This window comes from Limanda limanda, chromosome 11, assembly GCF_963576545.1.
Source record: "Limanda limanda chromosome 11, fLimLim1.1, whole genome shotgun sequence".
In the NCBI taxonomy this organism is placed as follows: Eukaryota; Metazoa; Chordata; class Actinopteri; order Pleuronectiformes; family Pleuronectidae; genus Limanda; species Limanda limanda.
In genome coordinates this window covers 2,647,666-2,672,204 of record NC_083646.1, presented here as the reverse complement: position 1 = coordinate 2,672,204, position 24,539 = coordinate 2,647,666, and the positions used below count along the sequence as shown (strand labels likewise).

At 44.0% G+C, this 24,539-nt stretch overlaps 1 protein-coding gene across 1 annotated transcript; it reads left to right on the top strand.

The window, feature by feature from the left end:
* Nucleotides 1-609: 609 nt before the first annotated feature.
* Nucleotides 610-24,290, top strand: vwde (von Willebrand factor D and EGF domains). Its single transcript, XM_061080869.1, has 32 exons — nucleotides 610-685; nucleotides 2,058-2,248; nucleotides 3,655-3,886; nucleotides 4,005-4,079; nucleotides 4,884-4,981; nucleotides 5,063-5,194; nucleotides 5,693-5,782; nucleotides 5,895-6,042; nucleotides 6,956-7,170; nucleotides 7,244-7,317; nucleotides 7,447-7,720; nucleotides 7,883-8,079; nucleotides 8,492-9,303; nucleotides 10,131-10,267; nucleotides 10,551-10,715; nucleotides 11,120-11,224; nucleotides 11,610-11,724; nucleotides 12,507-12,757; nucleotides 18,328-18,547; nucleotides 18,756-18,893; nucleotides 19,836-20,048; nucleotides 20,141-20,151; nucleotides 20,254-20,617; nucleotides 20,870-20,965; nucleotides 21,859-21,954; nucleotides 22,057-22,152; nucleotides 22,433-22,528; nucleotides 22,718-22,813; nucleotides 23,498-23,593; nucleotides 23,686-23,781; nucleotides 23,972-24,067; nucleotides 24,154-24,290. Exons 1-32 carry the CDS (start codon nucleotides 610-612, stop codon nucleotides 24,288-24,290), a joined length of 5,238 nt encoding a protein of 1,745 aa, XP_060936852.1.
* The last annotated feature ends 249 nt before the right edge of the window (nucleotides 24,291-24,539 follow it).

Here is a 24,539-nt window from a genome sequence, read left to right as displayed (position 1 = left end):
ATACGAGTGATTGTTTTTTAAATTACATTGTCCATGTATTATTAATAATATGTATTTATATATTTATGATTTTTGGTGGTAATGAATTTGATTTATTAATGTATTTATATGTATTTACACTGTTTTGTGCATTAGGTTCTTACCAGAAGATTTTTGTGTTTCCATGACACTGTCTCCAATATATTAAATTAATCTACATGATAATAAAAACTGAATATAAAACTCAAACAGACAGATTTTGCTTCTCATAAACACTTTGGATGATGCCTGTTCAGAGTCTTGTGCACTCGTCTCTGCTCGGACCCGGGTCCTGCAGCTCGGGGGCAGATGTGAGCAGATGTGTGCAGATGTTGAGCAGAGGTTCCGGAGGTCCGGGTCCTGTCGCCCCCCCCCTCCTTACTGTGATGCTGCAGCCTGCAGGCAGAGTGAGGTCAGCCGCTGCAGCCCGGAGCCTCCGATCTGCAAAGCTCCACGAAGACCAGCTCCGGGTTCCACCCTGCGTCCTGCCTCTTTCCGGGGGGTTCACACGGAGAAGCTCCTCTGGCTCCGGGTGCTAGAAGGTCTGGTCTCTGAAGGTCTGGTCTCTGAAGGTCTGGTCTCTGAAGGAAGATGAAGCTGGAAACGTTCCTGAAGCTTCTGCCTTGCGTCGTGTTTTTCCTTCCTTACGCACTGCGCGCACAGACAGGTACGTTCCAAACCCGTTACGCACCGTTTCCCTCAAGTTTCACCAGCAAACTTCTCCTTGTGTTTGTCCTCTGGTGTTGATGTTGATGTTGAGTTAATTTCTCTTCAGTTTTTAAAAGAATTGAAGCACATATGAGTTGTAGAATCTGGAATGAGGAAGATGAAGCCTCAGGTAGGATCTAGATCTGTGCCTTTGCCAAATAGAAGCTGACTCACGTCCCTCATCCGTCATGTGGCTGAGGTCCAAGGCCACAGCTCCAGTCTCATGGTCTCAGTCATGTTCTGGAAACAGAGGAGGTCACTTGCTCCTCACCCACCTGGTTCTGTAGAGTCAGGTGAAGCGGACCAGGTCCAGATGGAGGGATGAGGGACGGACGGATGAGGGACGGATGAGGGACGGACGTGTGTGGACAGCTCAGCTCTGACAGCTCCTCTCATGTTCCTTCAGCGTCTCTCGGTCAGTTCACCTCAGACTCAGTCCCGGTGTCACCTTTCACTTGACCTCTGAGGTCAGGGCCATGGGAATCAGACGCTGCTCTGCTCCCTCTCTCCTGGTGACAGCTCGGGGGGGCCCTGGTCTCTCTACTCGGTCAAACTCTATGAAACCTGTCTCCGTCTCCTCACCTCCTTAATCACCGGTCCTCCTGCTGATCTTTAGACTTAACTGACTCATTTCCCTGAAAACACAGGTGACCTGGTCCTGGAGATTTAAAGTAAAACCAAAAGGTTTATTTTTTATCATTTATAAATGATAAATTAGCTGTGTTATCAGCACAGTTACTGATCTATGAGCAGAGATTATGTTTTTACCCCCTAGACGACTGAACTAATTTCCAGGAAACTTCTTTAACATTGTGAGATAAGGCATATTTGGACATTTCCGCAATTTCCCATTAGGGAATATTTCATGTATCTTGATGAAAATGTTTGAAGAACTGATATTTTTATAAATAGAAATTCAGATACAGCTGATTTAAAAATGTTTTTAAGCCTGTAAAGTTACAAATATGTTTATAAACATATAATTGGCACTAATGTGTCTCTGAGATCATGTGAATTCATCAGAGAATCAATGTATCTTCCACAGTTTTGAACTTTGTCCAAACAAACATGATGGATAGCAGAATTGTTTATCATATGACTGTTGAATTCAGTAAAAGTATATTCATATCCTGAACAATAACACCATGCTGTCTCCTTTGTGTCATTGCACTTCATTATGTACGTTCCTGTCTCTGCACCTTGGACCAGCTGGACGATGAGCACACGTCCATTAAAACCTTCCATGTATTTCACCATTGCTTCTGACAGTGTTAGTAAACATCCAGTGTCTCTCTCTCTCCCTCTCTCTCTCTCTCTGGCTCTGCTCGCAGCGCTCCCTCCTGAATGTGCGCCGGGGGGGCACTCCATCCTGCAGAACCCCTACCGCAGCGCCACCTTCAGCTCCAGCTGGCTGCAGCAGTCTGCCCTGCAGGACTTCATCTGCGACCACTCCCTCACTCCGGGCTGGTACCAGTTTCAGATCTTTGACAAGCCGGCCAGCATGCCCACCCAGTGCGTGGAGGTAAATGATTGTTTCTGTAAAAAGGTTTCTCGAGGACGCAGGCGCTGATCAGACCTGGGAGGGAATCTGAAGTGGACAGCTCTGAGTTCCACTTGTCTAAAAGAAGAAATCAGGAAATCAGTTCAGATTTCGTCTGTTTCTTGGCATTTTCCTTGAAAACCAAATTGCATCAGATATTTGACACACTTGTAAAAGGTGTCAGACGTCATGGACATGAGATTTGTATGAATTGTCTTTATGACCCGGAGGATCTCGGTTCTTTGAGTTCTTCAGGTCGTGATCAGGCTGCTAAAAGAAGCTTGAGTGATCAGATCTCGATGCTGCTGAGGTCGATCTTATTGAAACTAAGAGCTGTCCACTTGGGATTTAACTAGATGCAACAATAATACAAAATATATTTACTGATGTTTAACATTTACGTTATTTTATGTAATGTGGGATTGAAACCTTTTTTCCTTATCTATTGTGTTAATGAATGTGTCATTGAATTTCTAAGCTGACGACTTCAATTCTGTTCTTGTTTTGTTTGATCAAAAGCTTCAAGTTTTTTTAGTATAAATTAAAGTAAAACAGCAAGTTCACATCAGGAACCAAAACAGAAGCTGGAGCTTGTTGTACAGTTTTGATTTTTGCTGAAATTGTCAGGCAAAAGTTGCATCAGGGTTTTTGATGTAATGCACGATTTCATATCCCTCAAGTCTTACTTCAGGTAACTCGATGTCTCGTAACTATGGGATGACTGTGACCTTGATTGAAGGTCGTACATTTCTCATGACCCCTGAAATTGGGCAGTAGAATCATATGGTGACGTCCAGACGTGATAAATTTAAAAAGTGTTGATCTATGATTCTTTTAATTTCAAAAACCAACTCATCAGAAACCTCTGCAGACACATCTGTAATCAGCTGTGATGTCTAAGTGTCGCAAAAAAAAGTGTGGACACATTTGACTTTGTTGTCAGGTTATTGTTGAGTGTGTGTACATATATCTGTGAAGGAGAGCTGGAATGTGTCTGATTTCCTGCGAGCGGCCGCTGAGCGGCGCCTGTGGGATCCATCTGAAGTGTCAGCCTCTCTCTTGCCTTCCCGGGGGATCACCGCCCCCCCCCCCCCCCCCAGCCCCCCCCAGCCCCCCAGGGTGATGGATCCCAGCAGGAGAGGGAGGAGAGGAGCTGTGGACGTGTGATGAAGAATAAGGAAACGTCTCTTTACGATGAGGACGTTTCAAACACACATATCCAGACCTTTAACCCTTTTTCGATGTTTTGGATATTTGGACATCGGGACCTCCTAGTTTTGTTTTTGAAATGAAAACATCACTTATATTGGGAAACATAGCAACAATAACACTATGTAATTCAACTGGACTTTGATTCTCCCCTCCTCTGTTTCCCTGTGAACTTCCAGGTGAACCACTGTGGGACCCAGGCCCCGGTGTGGCTCTCCCTGCGTGACGGCGAGTCCCTGCCCGGGCCGCTGGAGCTCCGGCAGCTGACGGCCTGCGCCGCCTGGCAGTTCTTCCCGAGCAGCAGCAAAGACTGCTGCCTGTTCCGCATCCCGGTGACGGTGCGTCACTGTGGAGACTTCTACGTCTACCTGCTGCAGCCCACACAGGGCTGCATGGGATACTGCGCTCAAGGTCGGTCATCTCCACCTGCTGCTGCGTAGGACTTCCTGCTTTCCCTCGACCACGAGTGTGTTAATAATGTTGATTTACAACTCTCTGTTATTGCCCCATCGCTCCATCTCTCCAACAGAGACGTCAGACACTTCACCCACGGCGTCGCTGACCTGTGACCCCGGCGAGCTGGACGTGGGCGGAGCATGTCACAGTGAGGATCCCGCTGCTGTGTTTACGGCCGACGCTTGTCTCCTCGTGTTAGGTCAAACTGCAAAACAATCGGGAGGTCGGGGAGTTGCCATGTGGTCAGGAATGCACCGCCGGCCCCCTCACCGCTCCTCTTAATGAGCCGAGCATGTGTCCCGGGGTCCGCTGGGCCTCGTCTCCATGGCGACGGCCCCTCGGCCGGGCCAGGAGTTATGCCAGGGCAGGTTCTAGGAAGCTGGCAGAGGTGGAGGAGGGAGGTTTAATTAGAGGGAGATGACAACCCAGTCGAGTTCCTCCACCACAGAACCATGAAAACAGTTTCTTTACGGACCGGACCTTCAGCAGAGGAGCTTCACCTCCTCTTCTGAGACTGAGATTATTATTATGATATAATAATATACTTACATTTTAAAGCACTTTTCAAAAAAGAGTTTTACAAAGTGCTTCATTGACATAAAAACAGAAGATTCATGCAGTGCAATTACAAATTTAAACAAGTTTAAGCGAAACAATGTATGAAATAAAGCAACACAATGAACAACAGCCCAGTTACAAGCAATATAAGAAGGACAATGTTTAAAAGAGATTTTTAAAAGTTTCTATATATATATATATAGAAAGTTTAGTACTTTTCAGTTGAAATAAGCTACTTGATGCTTACATTTCTATCCATCCATCCATCCATCCATCCATCCCTCCATCACTAGGTGAACATTAATGAGGATGTTAAATTAGCGTTTCCAGATTTGATCAAACCCTTGTAAGTATCTAAATCCTCCTCCTGCTCCTTCTCCCTCTTCTCTCTCAGCCGAGCAGCCTCCCTCTCCCTCAGTTCCTGTGATCGTGTCGGAGGTCAGCGGTAACTCTGTTTACCTCAAGTGCAGCTTCGACAGCAGCTCCAGCAGCTCCATCAGCTCCAGCGGCTCCAGCAGCTCCATCAGCTCCAGCGGCTCCAGCAGCTCCATCAGCTCCAGCAGCTCCAGCAGGTCCCTGGGCTTCGTGGTGGCCTGGTCCCGTCTGTCCCCTGAGGGCAGGAAGGACGAGCTGAAGCAGGAGACCACCATCCAGACCTCGGCCTTCATCGAGCTGGACGGGTTCAACCTCCGCCTGGGGGACAAGGTCTGACGCTGGGCCCTGGTCGGATTCTAGAAGAACTGTAGTTTATCAGCTTGAGCCCCAAAATAATAATCCTATCTAAATATGATTCAACCAGGTCCTGGACTTACAAATGTATTAAGTTACCCCCACATCTGGACTAAATACAGATGGACAGACACGTATTTGAAAGTTGTTAGATTGAATGTTTAAAAAGATTCTGAATGAAACATTCCGTCCTCTGGAAATATATCAAATATGTTGCTCCTGGAGTTTTAAGGAGCAGAGTCTGGAGCTATTATTGAAATCGGTCAACTTGTCATTTTGTTTCCTTTTATTCATCCTGGATTTTCTAAATTTTCTTCATTACTGTATGTTTCTTAGATTATAAATTCATCACTGCCCAAAATATCTAGGTTTGCACCAGTCACACTGATAAAGAAAAGGGAATTGATGATATGTACATTACTTCAAAAGAAAGACAAACAACTGAATCTCTCTCTCTTTCCTTCCTTCTCTCAGATTTATTGCTCCTGTTCCAGTTTCTTCTTGGAGTCTCCGGACGTCCGCGGAGCTTCAGTGGAAAGTCGGGAGTTCTTTGCTGGGATTAGGGTAAATCCCAGTAATCTGAATTTTTAAAAACTGTGTCTGTGTTGTGTCTCTATTCCCAGTGATAAAGTGTTTATGTATATATTTGCTGACGTTCCTCTTTTCCAACGTGCAGCTGATACCGGAGGTGAGCGTGGTGTCTGAGGATGGGAAGCTGTACGAGCTGCTGGTGGAGAGCACGGTTCCTGTCCCGTGTGTGGGGGGGGCGTCCTCCACTTCCCAGCAGTGCGCTCTGCGGCTGCAGCTCAGCTCCAGCAGCCAAGGTGAGAACGTCTGAGCACATAAAGACTTCTTATAGGTCCTGAGAGAGTCTGGAAACAGGTCCTATAATAAGCCAGTCTGCAGACGACTGCACGTTCCAGTCGAGCAGAGGCTGATTTTTAAAATGTGATTGAGAAGTTGAAACGGTGAATTTAAGATTCAAGATTCAAGATTTTATTGTCAAATGCACAGAGATAATATGAAGCAGTCACTGTCAATGAAATACTTGGGTCACAGGCTCTCTTTAAGCAATGCTCAGTAATTTCAACCCAAAAAAAATAAAGATAAAAATAGAAATAGTATAAAATAGAATAAAAAAGAATAAAATAGAATAACAATAGAATAGAATATCAAAAATTTAAAATAGAAAATAAAGCAAAAATAGAACAACAATAGTTCAATTTGTGCAGTAGTGCAAATATTCAAATATGCATATAACCTTTATACTGAAGTAAACAAAATCAGGGAGTAACTCGGGTTTCAGGACGAGGATAAACACATGTTGGTAAAGTTAGAAAAAATAATTTGCTATCATTTGCCTGAATTTCCATTTTGGAAAATTAATAAATCTTAAGTAACTGAGGAGAAGCAGAGAGAAATAAAACAGAAAAACTCTCCACGTACAGTATTTTGCTTTAGATGAATATACTTTATCAACTGACATCACACAGCAGTGATGTAATGATCCATTAAATTTCCATGTAAATTGAAGCTATCCTCTCCTTTGTACAGATAGAAAAGGTAAAAGTGTGTTTGATATATTTAAAAAATGATTGTTTAAGCTGCAATAAAAACAGGGCTGTGGAGTCACTTTCTTGGACTGTATCTTTACAAATCTCAAAAACAGCTGACAAAGTGTGGGTTAGTTGAAATGATCCATTTTATCACCATGTATAAAAATGAGATATGTTGCAGATGGGGGGTTGCTGGGTGCCGATGTGTCCCTGTCCTCCTGTGTGGTGGATCTGACCCGTGGCCCCTGCAGAGTCGGGGTTTGTAGCCGAGCTCGGATCCACTTCAGCCCCATCACGGACTTTGTCAAAGACGGAAACAGGACGACTCAGATCTCCGTGAAACCCATCGTCACGCAGAACTTCCTGTGGAGCGGATACTCGCCGGAACCCGTTGAGGTAAACGCACCAAACCGTCGATAGCTGCTGCATCTCTGGAAGTATTATATTTAAACTGATGTCTCCTCTTCAGATCACGGTGAAGGACGTCCCCTCGGCCTACTGCTACTCCTTCACTGATCCTCACATGATCACATTTGATGGCAGGTACTTCAGTGTCTCGAGCAGTTAATCAGGGAATATTTTTAATCGCAGTTTAACATAACGTGACATTTTCTAAATCGCAAATATCTAATACGATCTAATGACAGGAACCTGTGTTTTCCTTCCGTACAGATACTACGAGAGCTCCCAGATCGGCACCTTCGTCCTGTACAAGAGCGGCTTGTGGCCGTTCGAGGTGCACGTGCGTCAGTGGGAGTGCGGCAGCGTGGTGCACGCCGCCTCCTGCGTGTGCGGCTTCGTGGCGAGGGACGGCGGAGACGTCATCGCCTTTGACATGTGCAACGGAGAACTGGGGGAAACCAAACCACATCTGTCCGTGAAGAACCGAGACCTGAGCAAGAGCGGCATCCGCATCACGGAGTCCTACCAGGGACGGAAAGTCACGGTGAACTAGAGCAACATTCACACACTTTAACATCAATGTACATTCCTGCCAACTTCCAGAGCACTAATAGATTTATCATAAATATATACGGCTCATCTAACTGTTTCTTTGACCTTCTCTGCACTCAAACTCTGAGGATGATCTCTTATGTCTTGTCTCCAGATGACCTTCTCCTCTGGAGCGTTTGTCCGTGCAGACGTGTCCGACTGGGGGATGAGTCTGACAGTCAGAGCCCCCGGGTCCGACCGGGGTCACACTGAGGGTCTCTGTGGGACCTACGATGGACAGTCGGACAACGACTTCCACGCAGCAGGGGGCGCCACACTGAGGGATGTGCACGCTTTCATCTCCGAATGGAGGTCAGTTACTTTTTAGGATGTCTGAGCAGAATCAGAATCAGAATCAGAATCAGAAGGTATTTATTGCCAAGTAGGTTAACACCCACCTGGAATTTGCTCTGGTTATTGGTGCATACAATGAACATAGAAACATAAAAACACAATAAATACACCACACATAAGAAAAACAATAATAATAATAAAAAAACAATATATATTTACTCACTATTTACTTCTTATTTACTCACTTTTTCTAATATTTATACAAGGTAGCATTTATTTAGACATAAACATATCTATATACAAATATATAAAAGACAAGAGATATAAAAGTGAATTTCAAAATGCAAAATGCAAAACAGTGAAGGATCTGTGAAGTCGTCTCTCTTTCCTCTTCGCTGACATCTTGTTCTCTTCACTCCCCCTCTGTCAGACTCCCTCCAGGAAGCAGCCTGTTTGACACGCTGCCGTCCCACCTGAGCGCCCCGAGCCCCCGCAGGTCCTGCACCTGTCAGGCCGAGCCGCGCCCGGCGTCCTCCAGAGCTCGGCTGCAGACCCTCACCGCCTCGGACCCCACCTGCTCCCATCACGGCAACGTGCACGTCCTCAGCGTCATCCCCACGCTGGACGTCACGGCCGAGTACATCGGCTCAGTGGAGCTGCTCAAAGGCAACGAGAGGCAGATGCTTCCTCCGGGTCAACAAGCCCACGATCACCGTATCGGCTCCGAGAGTCAGCAGCTCAGAGGGCGGCGGCAGGCCCACCGGTACGTTCCCAGCTCCCCTCACCAAAGCCTCAGCCAGTCGGACTTGGAGGGATTCACCTACTTCTTCCCTGAAGACCACGAACCAGCAGCTCACCTGGACTCTTCCCCAACGTGGCCGACGCCGTCTGGCCTCACCGAGCCTCAGGCCCGGGCCCAGTGCCAGAGAGCTGTGGCTCAATCCAGCATCGTGATAGGCTGCGGCCGCCTGATAGAAAGGTCCCTGATGGACCACGTGGTGGTCATGTGCGTCAGCGACCTGCAGCTGAAGGACGAGCCGTCGTGGCTGAACGCGACGCTACCGCTGCTGGAGAACGAGTGCGAGAGGAGGCTGGTGGAGGAGAAGAGGAGAGAGAAGGAGCACCAGGAGGTTCTGGCCGCCCTCAAGTGTCCCGGTCTGTGCAATGGGAACGGACAGTGCTCGGAATGGGGTTGTGTTTGCTTCCCAGGATTTGGGTCCTACGACTGCAGTGTGCTGTCTGGTAACATACTGAACACACAACAACACAAACTCAATACTGAAGCTCATATCAGCTGGGTTTAACTTATCGATAAAGAAGTTTTCTGGTACAGAAATGCCAAAGATATATCTGAGGTGGTTTAGAAAAGATCCAAAGTGAGACATCACAGTATCTAGAAATATATCTGTGGAGAAGGAGATCCCATCTGAATCCACAGTATCTCAGCTACACGTCGGTCTAAGTAGCAGGTTTGTAACTGGCTGAAAAAACGACTTTCCATTGAAAATCCACTAAATTCTGACTCTTATAAAAATCTGCACCAAATTACACACTCAAAGATTTCAGTCCCTTAATTGTGATGTTTTCTTTTCAACGAGATCCATTCATTCTTCACTGGGAAGTTGGGTTAAATGTCCAAAAACCAAGAGATATCTCAATATGTTGAACAAAGTGATAAAAAAATGCTAGATTGACTATTTTTCTACAGGTTTTCTCTCGGCCCTTTTCCCATCCGTCTACCAATTTTCTTAGAAAGCCGTTTTGTAGTTTCTGCGTCATCCTGCTGAAAAACAAACAAACAAACAGACAGAGGTAAACATTATCTCCTTGGTGCAGGTAATGAAACCAAGTTGCTTGAAAAACAGGTGAAAAACTTTAGTTTAAATGTTATTTTCTTGAGCTGCAACAACACAAGATCAACAATTGAAGTTATCTCTGTTTCCAGCCTTGTTGTCGTTCATGTGACAGTTGCATGCACACGTCTAGCTTCCCTTTGACTTCTATTGAGACAGACGTGTGACTGTATTAGTCTCTACTCGTCTTGACTCTTTGTCGTTGATGTTGTGAAGACCAGATCCCAGAGATCACGGAGCTGGAGAAGGAGGGTCTGTGTGATGTGCGACAGGGCGACTGCTCCACGGTGCAGGTCTACGGTCACGGCTTCAAGGACTCGTACGAGCTCAAGTGTGAGTTTGTTCAAGAAAAGGTACGTTTCCTGCTTTGGTCTGTTTATTTTTATTCTATGATATCCTGTGCATGGATTTTATTTTAACTGTTTGAGTGGAATCTCAGTAGAAGTTCTAATTATCTGTGGTTTACAAGCTGGTGATCTGAACCACAGCTTATTTAACACTAACACAAAACGATTTGCTGTTGGATTAGTCTATTTCTCTGTCTTACGACCAAACCCCACTTCATTCCTCTTCCCTGGTGTCTTCTCTGATGGCTCTCTCTCTCTCTCTCTTTTCCCTCCTGTGTCTCTTGTCCAGTTTGTGGATGGAGACTGGATCCTGGACGAGCCCCATTTCATCCTGGCCACCTTCCTGGATGTGACGGCCCTGGAGTGTGCACTCCCCCTGGAGGTCAACGGACACCTCGCAGGCCTGGACCAGGAAACGGAGATGAACCGACCTCTCGCCCGCTGGCAGATCAAAGTGAGTTTCTGTAATACACAGGGAAGCTAAGAGTGATTTATTCTCTTATTCTCTCTGTGCAGGATCTATATTAATGAAAGCTCCCACAGTAAATCTGCAGTGGAGCAAGTGGAAGCTCACAATTGTGACATTTTGTGTCTCAGTTGTGGAAAGTTATTTTCTCAGCATTTTGAATCAGTATATTTAAGTATGGTGTGCTGATCTGTTTAGATTAGATCTGTAGATTAGATTTGTTAAATATCATAATAACATTTATCTCTGACGACTGTTGCAGGACGACAGGATCCTCAGTTCATCCCTTGTAATATTTGAGAGGTTGAGAATCAGCCTGTCTGAGTGATTGTAGTTCAGTTTCTTTGCTTAATGCATTTTCTTCCAGTTTATCATCTTTCCTCTGACGGCAGGTGTCCAACGACGGCTACAGCTACAGCAACGCTAAGATCCTGACTCTGTACGACGGAGCCTGTCACATCTGCAGCCTGAACTCGGAAGTCCTCTGCACCCTGAGGGTAACATCTCATTTCAATTCATATGCGGATCAAAAAGGAGAAGCTAAAGATTGTCTGTTAGTCTTTGTCCTTTAACCTTATCATCCTCAACAAGTAGATATTTATATATATTTTGGAGACGTGATCTTGTTATCACAGCCATGTTTTCTGCTTCAGCTGTAAATTGTAGCAGCACATTCATCGATCAGGCTGTGATTTAGTGTTGCAGAATGTGTGAGGTTTTCATAAACACAGGAAACAGCATGTGTTTAGTTTTTTATGTTCTGAGGGAGGCCGGGGCTGAAATGTTTGATAAGTGGCCTCTAAGCATCATGTTTCGAGAAAGAAACACAGAACATGTGTGTTTTCATATATTTATATAACAATATCTTGTTTTGCTTCCCAGGAGAAAACCTGCAACATTGAGGGCCTGTGTTACAGCGAGGGCGAGTCCAACCCCAGCAGCCCGTGCCTCACATGCCGGCCCGACTCCTCCAAACACACATGGTCCATAGCAGAGAGTACGTGCACAAACACGTCTGTGGCCATAATCTGTTTAGTCTCATAGGTTCAGATAAAACAGCAGAGAGAGAAAGTCCAAACTAAACCCCAGGTGATGTAGAACTTTTTGAACTTCCTCGGTGGAGCTGAGGCTGGATCTCCATCACGCTGTGTTCTGTGGTCGTGGTCGCTCGGGGCTGTTTGGATAATTTGTCAGCAGCTCGGTGCAGATTGGAACCATTGAAGTTGCTTCGCTCCCCTGGCACTGACAGAAGAGCTCACCTCATTGTTACACTTTCTGACCAACTTTACTCCTTCAACTTAAAGTAGGTCACACGCTGCTCTGCTCCCTTCACAGGAAAATCCACCGTCGACTTCACAGGAGTTAGAGGAATAATGCTGACAGGGCAAGGTGCTGATCAGTGATCAGGCGGATTTTATCAGCTCCTTGATACATATATATATATATATATACTGTCATTCACTCGTTTGATCATTCATGCGTTTAATCAATTATTCATTTATACTATAAAAGGTTAAGTTGGACCTGTCCTGGCTGTTTGAGGTTAACACTTATGTTTGAGAGTTTAGAGAAAGACAAGAAAGGTAACGATTTCTGTTTCCTCTTTTTTAAAACAAGCAAAAACACCACAGCTCACGTTTTTACCACAGAATGTGAACAAAGATGAATGAAGCATCTCCACCTCCAAGAAAAATAATATCACAGATTCGTATGCCACCATCTTGCGAGTTTGACGTAATTTGGACTAATTCTTTCCACTCCTTTGTATTTCCCCGTCAGAGAACAAGCCTCCGGTGCTGCAGCCGCCACCGTTTCCTCTTCGCTCATTCCAGGGTGAGAACTTCATCTACCAGCTCCGAGCTCAGGACTCCGAGGGCTTCAGCTTCAGCCTGATATCAGGTCCTGAGGGAGCGTCTCTGTCCCCAGCTGGTCTGCTGATGTGGAAGTCCTCAGCTGAGACCTCTGGCACACGGACCTTCTACTTCTCTATGATGGACGACTGTGACGCGGAGACCACAGCGTCTGTGCAGGTACTGCTGGCTTCATGTGTCATGGAGTCTAAACATCACAAATATATAATAATATGAATACAAATAAAACACTAGGGCTACGTTGTAGCACTAACGGGCCCAAGCACACGCGCGGTTCCAACTCTGTTGCGGTCGGGGAAGACAAAGTGTTCAATTACCAAGCACTCGTCTCCGCTTTGCATGCGTTTTTTTTTAACTGCGGCAACGATAAACGCTTCACTTCCTGTAGCCAGCAGGTGGCGCTGTGAGTAATGGTGTCTTTGTAGATGTCATCAGGTCGCGACTCTTGTCGTACATGTCTAGTTTGGACTTGATTGAACCAAATATGCCTGAGATACAGAAGCTTGTGTTTCGATGGCGTGTAATCAAACTTTGACGCCAGGCCACGGTCACACGCTCTAACGAATAGTTGATCTTTTGATAACTTTAGTACTCCATCTTGTTGTGATGACACTCGCCTAAATTTTAAGTTGATCCGATGACAGCCCTACGACAAGTACATCAAAGTACAAATGTGGAATATGGCCAAAATGGCCCCTAAATCCAAAATGGCGGGCTTTCTGTTGCTTTTTTCATTATGCACTGAGAGACTTTTTTGTGCATCTGGTCATGATACACAACTGTCCTAATTTTCGTGTGTTTATCGGTGAATGCTAAATGAGGGGCTTTTCCGTAGGTGGCGCTGTTGAGCTTTTTTGACACGCCCATTTCAAATAACTCCACAATACGTCAATTTTCACCACTTTCTAATTTACTGCAAACTTTAGAAACTTTTTGAGCATTGGAAAGCCCTCAAAAAGCCCTTTCACTACGCTTAGAATAATCCTTACAATTTCAATAGGGCCGAATACTAGTTGTAAAAAAAAGCTTACTTCCTGTTGCCAGTAGATGGCACCATCACTATTATTACGTACAGATCTGTTTAAGTAGGAGCTCTGATGTAGCGTGAGCTATTTTGTGTCAATTGGACAATGTTACAACAACTCAACTGTCACACTGATCAGTAGGTTGCGCTATGACCATGAACTAATATTAATATATGGAGCTGTTCAGGTCACGATTGTGATCATAGGTCAGTAGTTCGGATAATGCATAGTGGATTTACAAAGTACTTCCTGTTTCATGGCAAATCAGTAGGTGGCGCTATGACACTGAGGAAATATTGACACATAGAGCTGCTCAGGCTTGGACTCTGATCATGTGACAGAAGTTTGGTGGTGATAGGACAATGCACAGTGGAGTAATGACAACATCGTATCCTTCGCCAAAGGAGACAATGTTGTCATAGATGTGCGGCGAAAGGATGATCTGTTGCCGCACATCAATGTTTACACGGTTTGAGGAAATGTCACAATTCTGACCATGGACCAATGAGTTGACTGAGCTGTTCTGCACCCAGGAGCTGTTCATCAAAGCATAAAACATGTCACTTCCTGTAGCCAGCAGGTTGCGCTCTGATTTTGGGGGGGGGGCTCTTTTTACACACTTTTTGTGTAGTTTGAGGGAGGTTGAACCTCGAACTCCGAAGTTACAGTAATTTCGGCCTGAAAAAGCCCAAAATGGAAATGCAAGTCCTCCGAAATACAACAGGGCCTCCCACCGCTCGGTGCTCGGGTTCTTTAAAACACATTCATATCAGTGTAATTATAGATTTCTGACTTTCCAAAGTGAGAACTAAATATGTGTGATAAAGGAAGGTCAGTGTTTGATTGACAGCTGATCTCTGTGCGAAGCAGAAACGTCACCACCACGAACAAACATGGAGACAAAAGAAGTTAAAGATTTACACACAGAATCAAAATCACTGCTTTTAATGACTCAAGTCTATTTGAGTTTACAGAACTTAGCTGTGGATCCAATCCAATAAACCAAAACTCCAGCATAGAGCGGCTGAGTGAATGTGGTCTGGACTCTGTGGAGGAGAGTCATGGTGTCAGAGACGCTGTAGAAGGACAGAACACCTGCACTGTGATCCAGGTACACTCCTACTCTGGAGGACTCAGGACCTGACACTGGAGTGTCGATGCTGTTGTAACGAAAGATATAACTGTTTCCATAACAAGATAATGACCAAGATTTATCATTGTATCCAAAGACAAATTGAAGTGAGAGTCCTGCTCTGCAGATATTCTTGTATGCGACTGCTACACGAACTGCTCTACAGCTCCTCCCCACCCCCAACTCCACCTCCCAGTAACAACGTCCAGTCAGACTCTCTCTACTCAGGACCTGAGACCAATAAATGAATCTGTCTGGGTGATCAGAATAAGACTGTTCTTCACTCGTAAATGTTACTTTTCTGTTTCCCTCAGATAATAACAGATATCTGTTTGCTGTGTTTGGATCCATTGTGATTTCCTGTGAATATTTTAAGAAGTCAGCTCTGGTCTCCGGCTCTGGTTCTCGCAGTAAAACATCCACTTGAGACACAATCTGTAAAATTCTTGTCCTTGTCTCACTCAGAATGTCCTGTAGTCGACCTCTGACCTGTGACACAGCTGCTGTCACGTCCTCAAAGTTCCTCAGAGGACGGAACCTGATGCTGGATGAGTCTGTAGATTCACTGAGTGGTGACAGTGAGGGGTAGTTGTGTAGAAGCTGGTTGTGATCCTCTGTGTCTGAGAGCTGCTTCAGTTCATGGTCTTTCCTCTTCAGCTCAGTGATCTCCTGCTCCAGTCTCTCCTGAAGCTCTCTGACTCGACTCACTTCAGTTTCCTGCTGGGATCTGATCTGCTGCTCCACATCAGAGCTTCTTTTCTCCAGCAGACGGATCAGCTCAGTGAAGATCTCGTCACTGTCCTCCACTGCTTTATCAGCAGAGCCATTGACGGCCTCCTCCTCCTGTTGAAGCAGCTTTGCGTCTTTCTCTGTGTCCTGGACTCTCTGCTGGATTGTTTGTCTCCTCAGCCCGAGCTCTCTCTGCCTCTCAGTCCGTTCTGCTGCAGCTGACACTGTGTCGTGGTCTTTATGTTCATCCACAGAGCAGAGATAACAGATACACTGCTGATCAGTGCGGCATAACATCTTCATCACCTCGTAGTGACGAGAGCAGATGTTCTCCTGGAGCTTCTCCGAGGGCTCCACCAGCTTGTGCTTCTTCAATGCAGCTGACTGAAGATGAGGCTGGAGGTGTTTTTCACAATAAGAGGCCAAACAATCCAAACAGGACCAGTTTAGTCTTACCTCTCCTCAGCAGCTGCTGCCTTTATGTCAAAGCGGTTAGTGGAGAGAGCGATCAATGACCAAGCGCAAGTCTCCGCATTGCGTGCGTTTTGCGCACTGCAGCAAGGATAAACGCTTCACTTCCTGCGTCTGTCATGCACCGCTGGACCACGCTCACTAATCACACATTAAGTTAGACCCCATAGTGAAAACTTTATCTTAATCAAATTTAGTTTTGAAATGAGGCTTACATCCTTTCGGCAGTAGGTGGTGCTATTGCTTTCACTTTACTAGAATCATAGATCTGTTCAGGTCAAAAACACTTGTTTCTCTCTTCAGATCTTATAAATCTTTCACCTTTACATGTAAGACATCAAAGGATTATAACATCACTGACACTGTGGCATTAAAGCCAACTGAAAACAAATATCTTAATGAATCCTTTGAAGTGTGCTTTTATATGTACAGCTGAGTTGAGCTGTATATTGTAAAGCAGCCAAGAGCTGTTCATCAAAGTTTAAAACATGTCACTTCCTGTAGCCAGCAGGTGGCGCTGTAATGATGAGTCAATATTGATATAGATCTGATCAGGGTGGGACTGTGAATGTGCGAATGAGGTTTGAGGCTGAAAGAACAATGCACAGAGGAGTTATAATGAATCCCTCTTTATTGGCGAAAGCCCAAGAACAAGTTCATCAGACGTATTTGTTTGTCACGAAAAGACAAATGTCCCTATCAATTTTTGTACATGTCGGCCAATCTTAGTGCCGGGGCTTCACTTTAGGGGGCGCTAGTCAGTTATTTTGTCACGCCCATTCCTTAAAACCATATAAATGTCTTCAGGGGGGTGCTGTTGTTACACAAATATATTTTGAGGGAGACTGAAGCATGAACACTGAAGTTACAGCAATTTCGTGTTCAGGTTCTGGAGGTGGAATGAAGCTCAGCTGAGCTTTTTGCTTTCGGCCAGCACACGACAACAACCTGCTTCTATAAGCTGCAGAGGAGGTTTTAGAAAACAACATAGAAACGTGATTGTAAATGTCTGATTGTACTTTGCTCTTAAAACCATTTTGTCAATAAAATGTGGATAGAAGACGATTGAAAGAAGTTAAATTACAAATTGAATTAAGTCAGGATTCCTGTGTAGATGTCATCAGGTCGCGACTCTTGTCTTATGTGTCTAGTTTGGACTCGATCAGACCAAATATGTCCGAGATACAGACGCCCGTGTTTTGATGGCGTTTAATCAAACTTTGACGCCACGCCACGGTCACACACTCTGATGAAAAGTTGATTTTTTTGATAACTTTAGATCTCCATCTTGTTGTGATGACACTTATCAAAATTTTAAGTTGATTTGATGAAAGCCCTACGACAAGTACATAAAAGAAAAAATTGGAATATGGCCAAAATGGCCACTAAATCCAAAATGGCGGCCTTCCTGTTGTGTTTTTCATAATGCACTGAGAGACTTTTTTGTGCGTCTGGTCATGATACACATCCGTCTTTTTTTCGTGAGGATCGGTGAATTCCAAATGAGGGGCTTATCTGCTGGTGGCGCTGTTGAGCTTTTTTTCCACTCCTTATTCCAAATACTCCAGAATATGGAAATTTTCACACATTTCTAACTTACTGCTAAGTTTAAAACATTTTTGAGCATGTTAAAGCCCTCAAAAAGCCCTTTCACTACGCTCAGAATAATCCTTACAATTTCCCTCCCACCGATTTCGGTGCTCGGGCCCTAATTATCAAAACATAGAGACATGGTTTTGCTTTGACTATATAAATACATTTTTAAGTCTAAAACACATTTACTCTGGAGGTTGTCGGCTTGTCAGTAAAATTTTGGTGATTCCAAAAGCACCAAACAAGCGTCTGCAGCTTTTTACTCTCTGTTGACGTGTTTTACTGCTGCCGGCCACTAGAAGGAGCTGAGGGCATGTTTTCTGGTTTCTAATGTTTCTAGTGAAGGTTCTGTGTCACAATTCTATACTTCACACCACATATTGATTCTCTGAACATTGTTAACACTGAAAATGTGAAAAAATATGAGAAAAGTAGATAGAATCAAGTTTTAAAACGTCAAGAAACTCTTTTTTCTTTTTATTCTGATAGGTACTGATAATTTAAAGTCTTCTTGTTTGCTTATTAGTATGTTTGTTCATTTATTTACTTGTTTTTTTCATTATTTGATGTATTTTGATTTCACAACCAATGCTGCTTTCCATCTTTTGCTTTGTCACGTGTACGTCCATAAACCTGCCTGAGTGTCCAGAAACTCTAAACACCGCACATGTGTAATACCAAAACATTATTTCTACATCGTAATCCAGGGAGACTGAAGTCCAAATAATGAATCAAATAAAAAGCCGTGCATATAAGACAGAAATCTTTGTTTCTCCCAGGTGTCTGTGCGATCCTGTGATTGTCTCAACGGAGCTTCCTGCGTTTCCAAAGTCAACCTCCCTGTCGGCAGCGGAGAATACGTGTGTGTGTGTCCCAGTGGATTCAGAGGGGAAAGGTGTGAGGTGGATATCGATGATTGTAAACCGAACCCCTGCAGACTGGGTCGCTGCATCGACGGACCGGACTCCTTCTCCTGTGTCTGCCCACCGGGGATGACAGGTACGACTCTTTAATAAAGTGGTGGCCTTAGATCAGCAGGACTAACTGTTGTATGAGGGTTTCCTGGGAGTGAATGTTGAAAAAACAGCTGTTAACTTGTAACTTTGTGATCCTTTAATATGCTGAACTATTTTCTTTTCATTTGTAATATTTTAACCTTGGTTTATAGGTCCCACTTCATGCTGCTTTGTGTTCCCTGTGTTTTCAGGCCGTACGTGCAGAGAAGATCTGGACGAGTGCGTCTCTCGGCCGTGTTTCCCTGGAACGAGCTGTAACAACACGCTGGGCTCCTTCGTCTGTGGCATCTGTCCACAGGGATTCACCGGGGATGGAAGAAACTGCTCTCGTGAGTTCTCTTCCTCAGATTTTGTTTTTGGAAAGCAGTAGTTAAATTTCTCTCAAAACTTTCTCCAGCTCTCAGCTCCAATCTCAGAGTTCATACTAAAGAAATAAAAGCTTACAAAGGGTTTAAATATATAGTTTCTTTAAAGAAAAAATAAATGATATTCCTTCTCTACCCAAACTCTGTCGTTTTTGGCAAATAATATGTATCTGTAATATGTTCTCCCTATGTATATGTGATTTATGTATGTATGTCGGTGAGGCCTATACGTGTATACTTGTATAAGCTAATGGATGACCTACATTTCCCACAGGATTAATAAAGTATCCATCTATCTATCTATCTATCTATCTATCTATCTATCTATCTATCTATCTATCTATCTATCTATCTATCTATCTATCTATCTATCTATCTATCTATCTATCTATCTATCTATCTATCTATCTATCTATCTATCTATCTATCTATCTATCTATCTATCTATCTATCTATCTATCTATCTATCTATCTATCTATCTATCTATCTATCTATCTATCTATCTATCTATCTATCTATCTATCTATCTATCTATCTATCTATCTATCTATCTATCTATCTATCTATCTATCTATCTATCTATCTATCTATCCATCCATCCATCCATCCATCCATCCATCCATCCATCCATCCATCTATCTATCTATCTATCTATCTATCCAATGAAAATTAAGGAAATAGAAATGTGATTTATTTTCATCAGACGTGTTTACGGCAACAGATCTATTGATGTGGGATTATGTGATCGTTATATTATATACCACAATGGATCTCAATGGCACAGATCACAGTCTTAACTACTCAGACAATATACAAATTCGTTTTTGGTTGTGTTCATTTTATAGGAAAACAAGTAAACTCTTGTCGTCCAGTTACAGCCTCTCGCTTCCTTTTTCGTCTCCAAGGTAACGCTGAGTCCACGGCGAAGGTTGTAAACACACAATCAAGAGTCCCGCAGGTTTTCCTGAGGCCCAAACCCTCGGGTCCGTCTCCGTGCAGCAGGTCGCCGTGTCACCCGGGGGTGCAGTGCTTCGACAGCACCCACGTCTCCGCAGGGTTCGCCTGTGGACCCTGCCCAACGGGTTTCCATGGAAACGGACGAACGTGTACAGCAACAGGTGAGAGTGAAGCAGTAAAAACATTGATGGGACAGGAAAATGTTTAAGTTTTAAATTTTAAGTCATATCCTCTAACTCCCAGTGTTTTACAGGTCAGGGAACAGTCACCAGATCAAATTCCAGCAAGGAAACGAGTCCCACCACCTCCTCCTCTTCCTCCTCCTCCTCCTCCTCCTCCTCCTCCTCCTCCTCCTCCTCTTCCTCCTCCTCCTCCTCCTCTTCATCATCTCCCACCTCAGCCAGACGACCCTCAGACAGGAGGTTCAGACCAGAAGCCACCATCTCCACCGTCAGGAGAGTTTCTGCCACCGACCGGAGGACGACAGCGACTCCACAGAATCAAACTGGAGCAGGAGTGTTTGTCTCCACTGTCCTCAGAGGTCAGCCCAGTGGGGGGGAGCTGACCCCCGCCCTCACCGCCGGGGTCAAGTGGGGGAAACCGTCTCACCGCGTGACCTGCGCCGACGCTCCCTGCTTCCCGGGTGTCCCCTGTGAGCCCAGCGCCACCGGGTCCTTCAGGTGCGGACGCTGCCCGTACGGTTTCACTGGGGATGGAGTCGTGTGTAAAGGTAGAGATTCTAATAACAGCTTATGAGAGTATTAATCGTGTGAAATATTTGGTTATATGTTCACTAGAGTGAGATAGGAATTCAAATGTCTTTGTGCTTGAGATTCCCTGACTTTTATGTCAGTTAAATTCAAATTACATTATATAAGTGACACAACATTATTTACAGGTGAAGCCGATTGTTCCAAATTCAGCAACAGAGCAAAGTTTATAATCACGCCTTGATAATAAACATGTGATTTACGTGTTTCAGCCGTGTGCAGGTATCAGTGTGGGAGGAACATGGAGTGCTCTCTGCCCAACACCTGCACCTGTAAGGAAGGTTACACCGGATACAACTGTCACATAGGTGAGGAGAAGACAGGTTGGATTCATTTGAATCACATGTTGTTCCACGAAGCTAAACCTCAGAGTTCACTGTACACAAATTGTGATCAGCTATAAAAATAATAAAAATGTGGTAAATATCTTAATTTATGTTTATATCCATGTGGATAAGGCTCATATTGATCATTGAGCTCAGGTGCAAAAGTAAATGGAGATAATAAGGAGAGCATATTATATCAGGTTCTGAAAAGTCCCCATAAATACTAACTACATAGAGTGTCTCTGTATAAATTATCTGTTAATGCAGGGAGTAAAACCACAGACAAAGATTAAAGTACGATATATAATGGGACATATAGAGAAACACGTGTAGATGCATCGCAGGAAACATCTAAAATTAATTGTTATTATCAATTTTAAGCCACTTCTGAAGATGACTCATTTCTCCTCTCGCAGCCGTGTGTCGTCCTGAATCACATGTTGTTCAACGAACCTAAACCTCAGAGTTCACTGTACACAAATTGTGATCAGCTATAAAAATACATGTGGTAAATATCGTAATTAATGTTAATATACGTGCGGATAAGGCTCATATTGACAAACCATTAAATTCAATCGAGCTAATATGCAAAAGTAAATTAACCCAGGTTAGATATATACAAAGTACATGAGGAAAACATGTTATATCAGGTTCAGACTGAATAATCGTCATTAATACAAACGACTGAAGGTGTCTCTGTCTTATTATCTGTTAATACAGGGAGTAAAACCACAGACAAAGATTAAAGTACTATATGTAATGGGACATATAGAGAAACACGTGTAGATGCATCGCAGGAAACATCTAATATTAATTGTTATTATTAATTTTAAACCACATCTGAAGATTAAACTGCCTCATTTCTCCTCTCGCAGCCGTGTGTCGTCCTGACTGCAGGAACCAGGGGAAATGTGTGAGACCCAACGTGTGTGAATGTCCTGCAGGCTACAGTGGACCCACCTGTGAGGGAGGTAAACCCAACTCGGTTCACTTTGCTGACACACAAACATACATACACTCACAACACAATGATGAGTGTCTTTGTGTTGCTTACATTCCGTGTCGTTGTGTAGCGAGCTGCGAGCCGACCTGTCAGCACGGAGGAACCTGTCTGGCCAGAAACCTGTGCACCTGCTCCTACGGCTTCGTGGGACCACGATGTGAAATCAGTGAGATGTTACTAAACTATTATTACTTTGACCTCTGACATTACAATGTCTATAAAGTGCAGTATGTGAACAGTATGATGAATAGTTTCTTGTATTGATTCTGAATTCCTACAAACTGGAATTGAAATTAAAAAAATGGAATAACTCAAATCTAAAAATAACCAGTGCTCACACATTTAAAACATCTGTAACTTCAGTTCTCTTGAATTCAGTTGATTTAGGTTGTGTACTTGTATTTAGAGGTTTCTGTGTGTGTGTGTTAATCCCGTGTGTGTCTCAGTGGTGTGTAACAGGCACTGTGAGAACGGAGGCGAGTGTGTGTCTCCTGACGTCTGTCGATGTAAACCCGGCTGGAACGGACCGACGTGTAACTCAGGTAGAATCATGTGTGTTCACTCTCTGAATGTTTTTATTTAAATTAATCATTTTTATACACAGGCTGCATTTTCCAGGCGTCACGAAATTTGATATTAAAGTGCAAGATATATATCATATATACTGTAGATTTGAAATAAAGGTTTTCAGACTGAGGTTGTGTAACTGTCACTCCTCTTCTTCTCTGCAGCTCTGTGTCGCCCCGTGTGTCTGAACGGAGGAACCTGCATCAAGCCCGACTCCTGTGCTTGTCCCAGCGGCTTCTACGGCTCCCAGTGTCAGATCGGTGAGTTGTCATGTGTAATAACAACAGACACACGTTTGTACAAGATATTTGAAAAAGCTAAAACTGAACCTGTCTCCGTTTTAATGACTTTGAGCCTGAAGAAGGATCTTTGAGTTGATTAGATGATGAAAACTCTTCAATACACTAATCAGGGTTCCTGGCTTATTTTGTTTGAGGGATTAAATCTTTAGGTAAATCAATTATTATTTTTAGATCATCATGTTATTGTTGAATCCACCAGGACTTAAATTAGCTTCCAAATTGGAAGAATTTCATGAATCTGGATTTAAAAACAAAGTTAATGGAGATTCTTCCATAATGATTAAAACAAGTAGTTACAAAGGCAAGAATGATACTATTGGAGTATTTGATTCTTATTGATTTTGATAATAAAACATCAGATTTAAGTGGGTAGACATTTCTATTTCCAGTGATTATTCCCTGTCATCACAGAGGTTAGAGGTCAGGGCCCGGTCACACAGATCCAGATCTAGTTAAAGCGCTTAGCTCTGAATTATTACATCACCTCAGCGCACCAGGAGAGGAGCTGAGGAGAAAAGTCAATCACTTACAACCACTGGAGAATCTCTGTATTACCCATGATCCTCGGCTTCCTGAACCTTCTAACCGTGTCAAAGCAGACGTCTCTTGAAACCTCCAGTTGAACGTTGTTGTGTGTTTCAGCCGTGTGTAATCCTCCTTGTAAGAACGGGGGTCAGTGCATGAGGAACAACGTGTGCTCCTGTCCCGAGGGCTACACGGGGAAGAGGTGTCAAAAGAGTGAGTGAGTTTCCTGCCCACCCCCCCCAGCACGTTGCTGCAGAGATCATTGTCGCCTGCAGCTCACAGTTCAGAAAAACCATGTGTTCCAGGTGTGTGTGAGCCCATGTGCATGAACAAAGGAAAGTGTGTGGGACCCAACACGTGCTCCTGTGCATCCGGATGGAGAGGCAGCAGGTGCAACATACGTGAGTGTGTCTTTAAATCACAGGTGATATAAAGATCAGAACTTTGTGTGTTTAGGTTTAAAATCAAGATTTAAACCGGCCACAGGCTTGTTGAAGCTTCAGTGTAAATTCATTTTAACCAGATTTCATGTTTGTGCTGAGACTGTTGATCGAGCTGCTGCTGTGTTCTCCTTCCTCTTCTGACTTGTAGCCGTGTGCCTGCAAAAGTGTAAAAATGGCGGCGAGTGTGTTGGACCCAACACCTGCCACTGTCCCCTCGGCTGGGAAGGCCTGCAGTGTCAGACCCGTGAGTGAATTCCTGATAAAAAAACAAACAGATTGATGTGTTTATGAATAATTAAATCATTGCTTTGATATGAATTCCCTCCTCAGCGATCTGTAAGCAGCGCTGCCTGAACGGAGGGAGGTGTGTCCTACCAGATTACTGCCACTGCCGTAAAGGCTTCAAAGGTCAAACCTGCACAGTGAAGGTCAGTGGGAGGCGACCTTCATGTAATCTGACTCAGTGAAGCTCATTGGGAAAAGTAACCCAACGGCTCTAACACCTCCAGGGTTGAAGGTTCTATTCCCTCAGAGGTTCTGCTTTCTCCCATTTGTGCCTCATGTAAAATAATTGAATCCAAGCATCCATTTGTCTGAAAGGTAGAAGGAGGAAGTTTTTATTTCTCATGGTGCAACAGATGTAACGTTTTTTTTATCCAGATGTTTAGAGGAGTCTGGAGATTTAGAGACTGTTTAACGAGTTTCTGGGTTTTTAT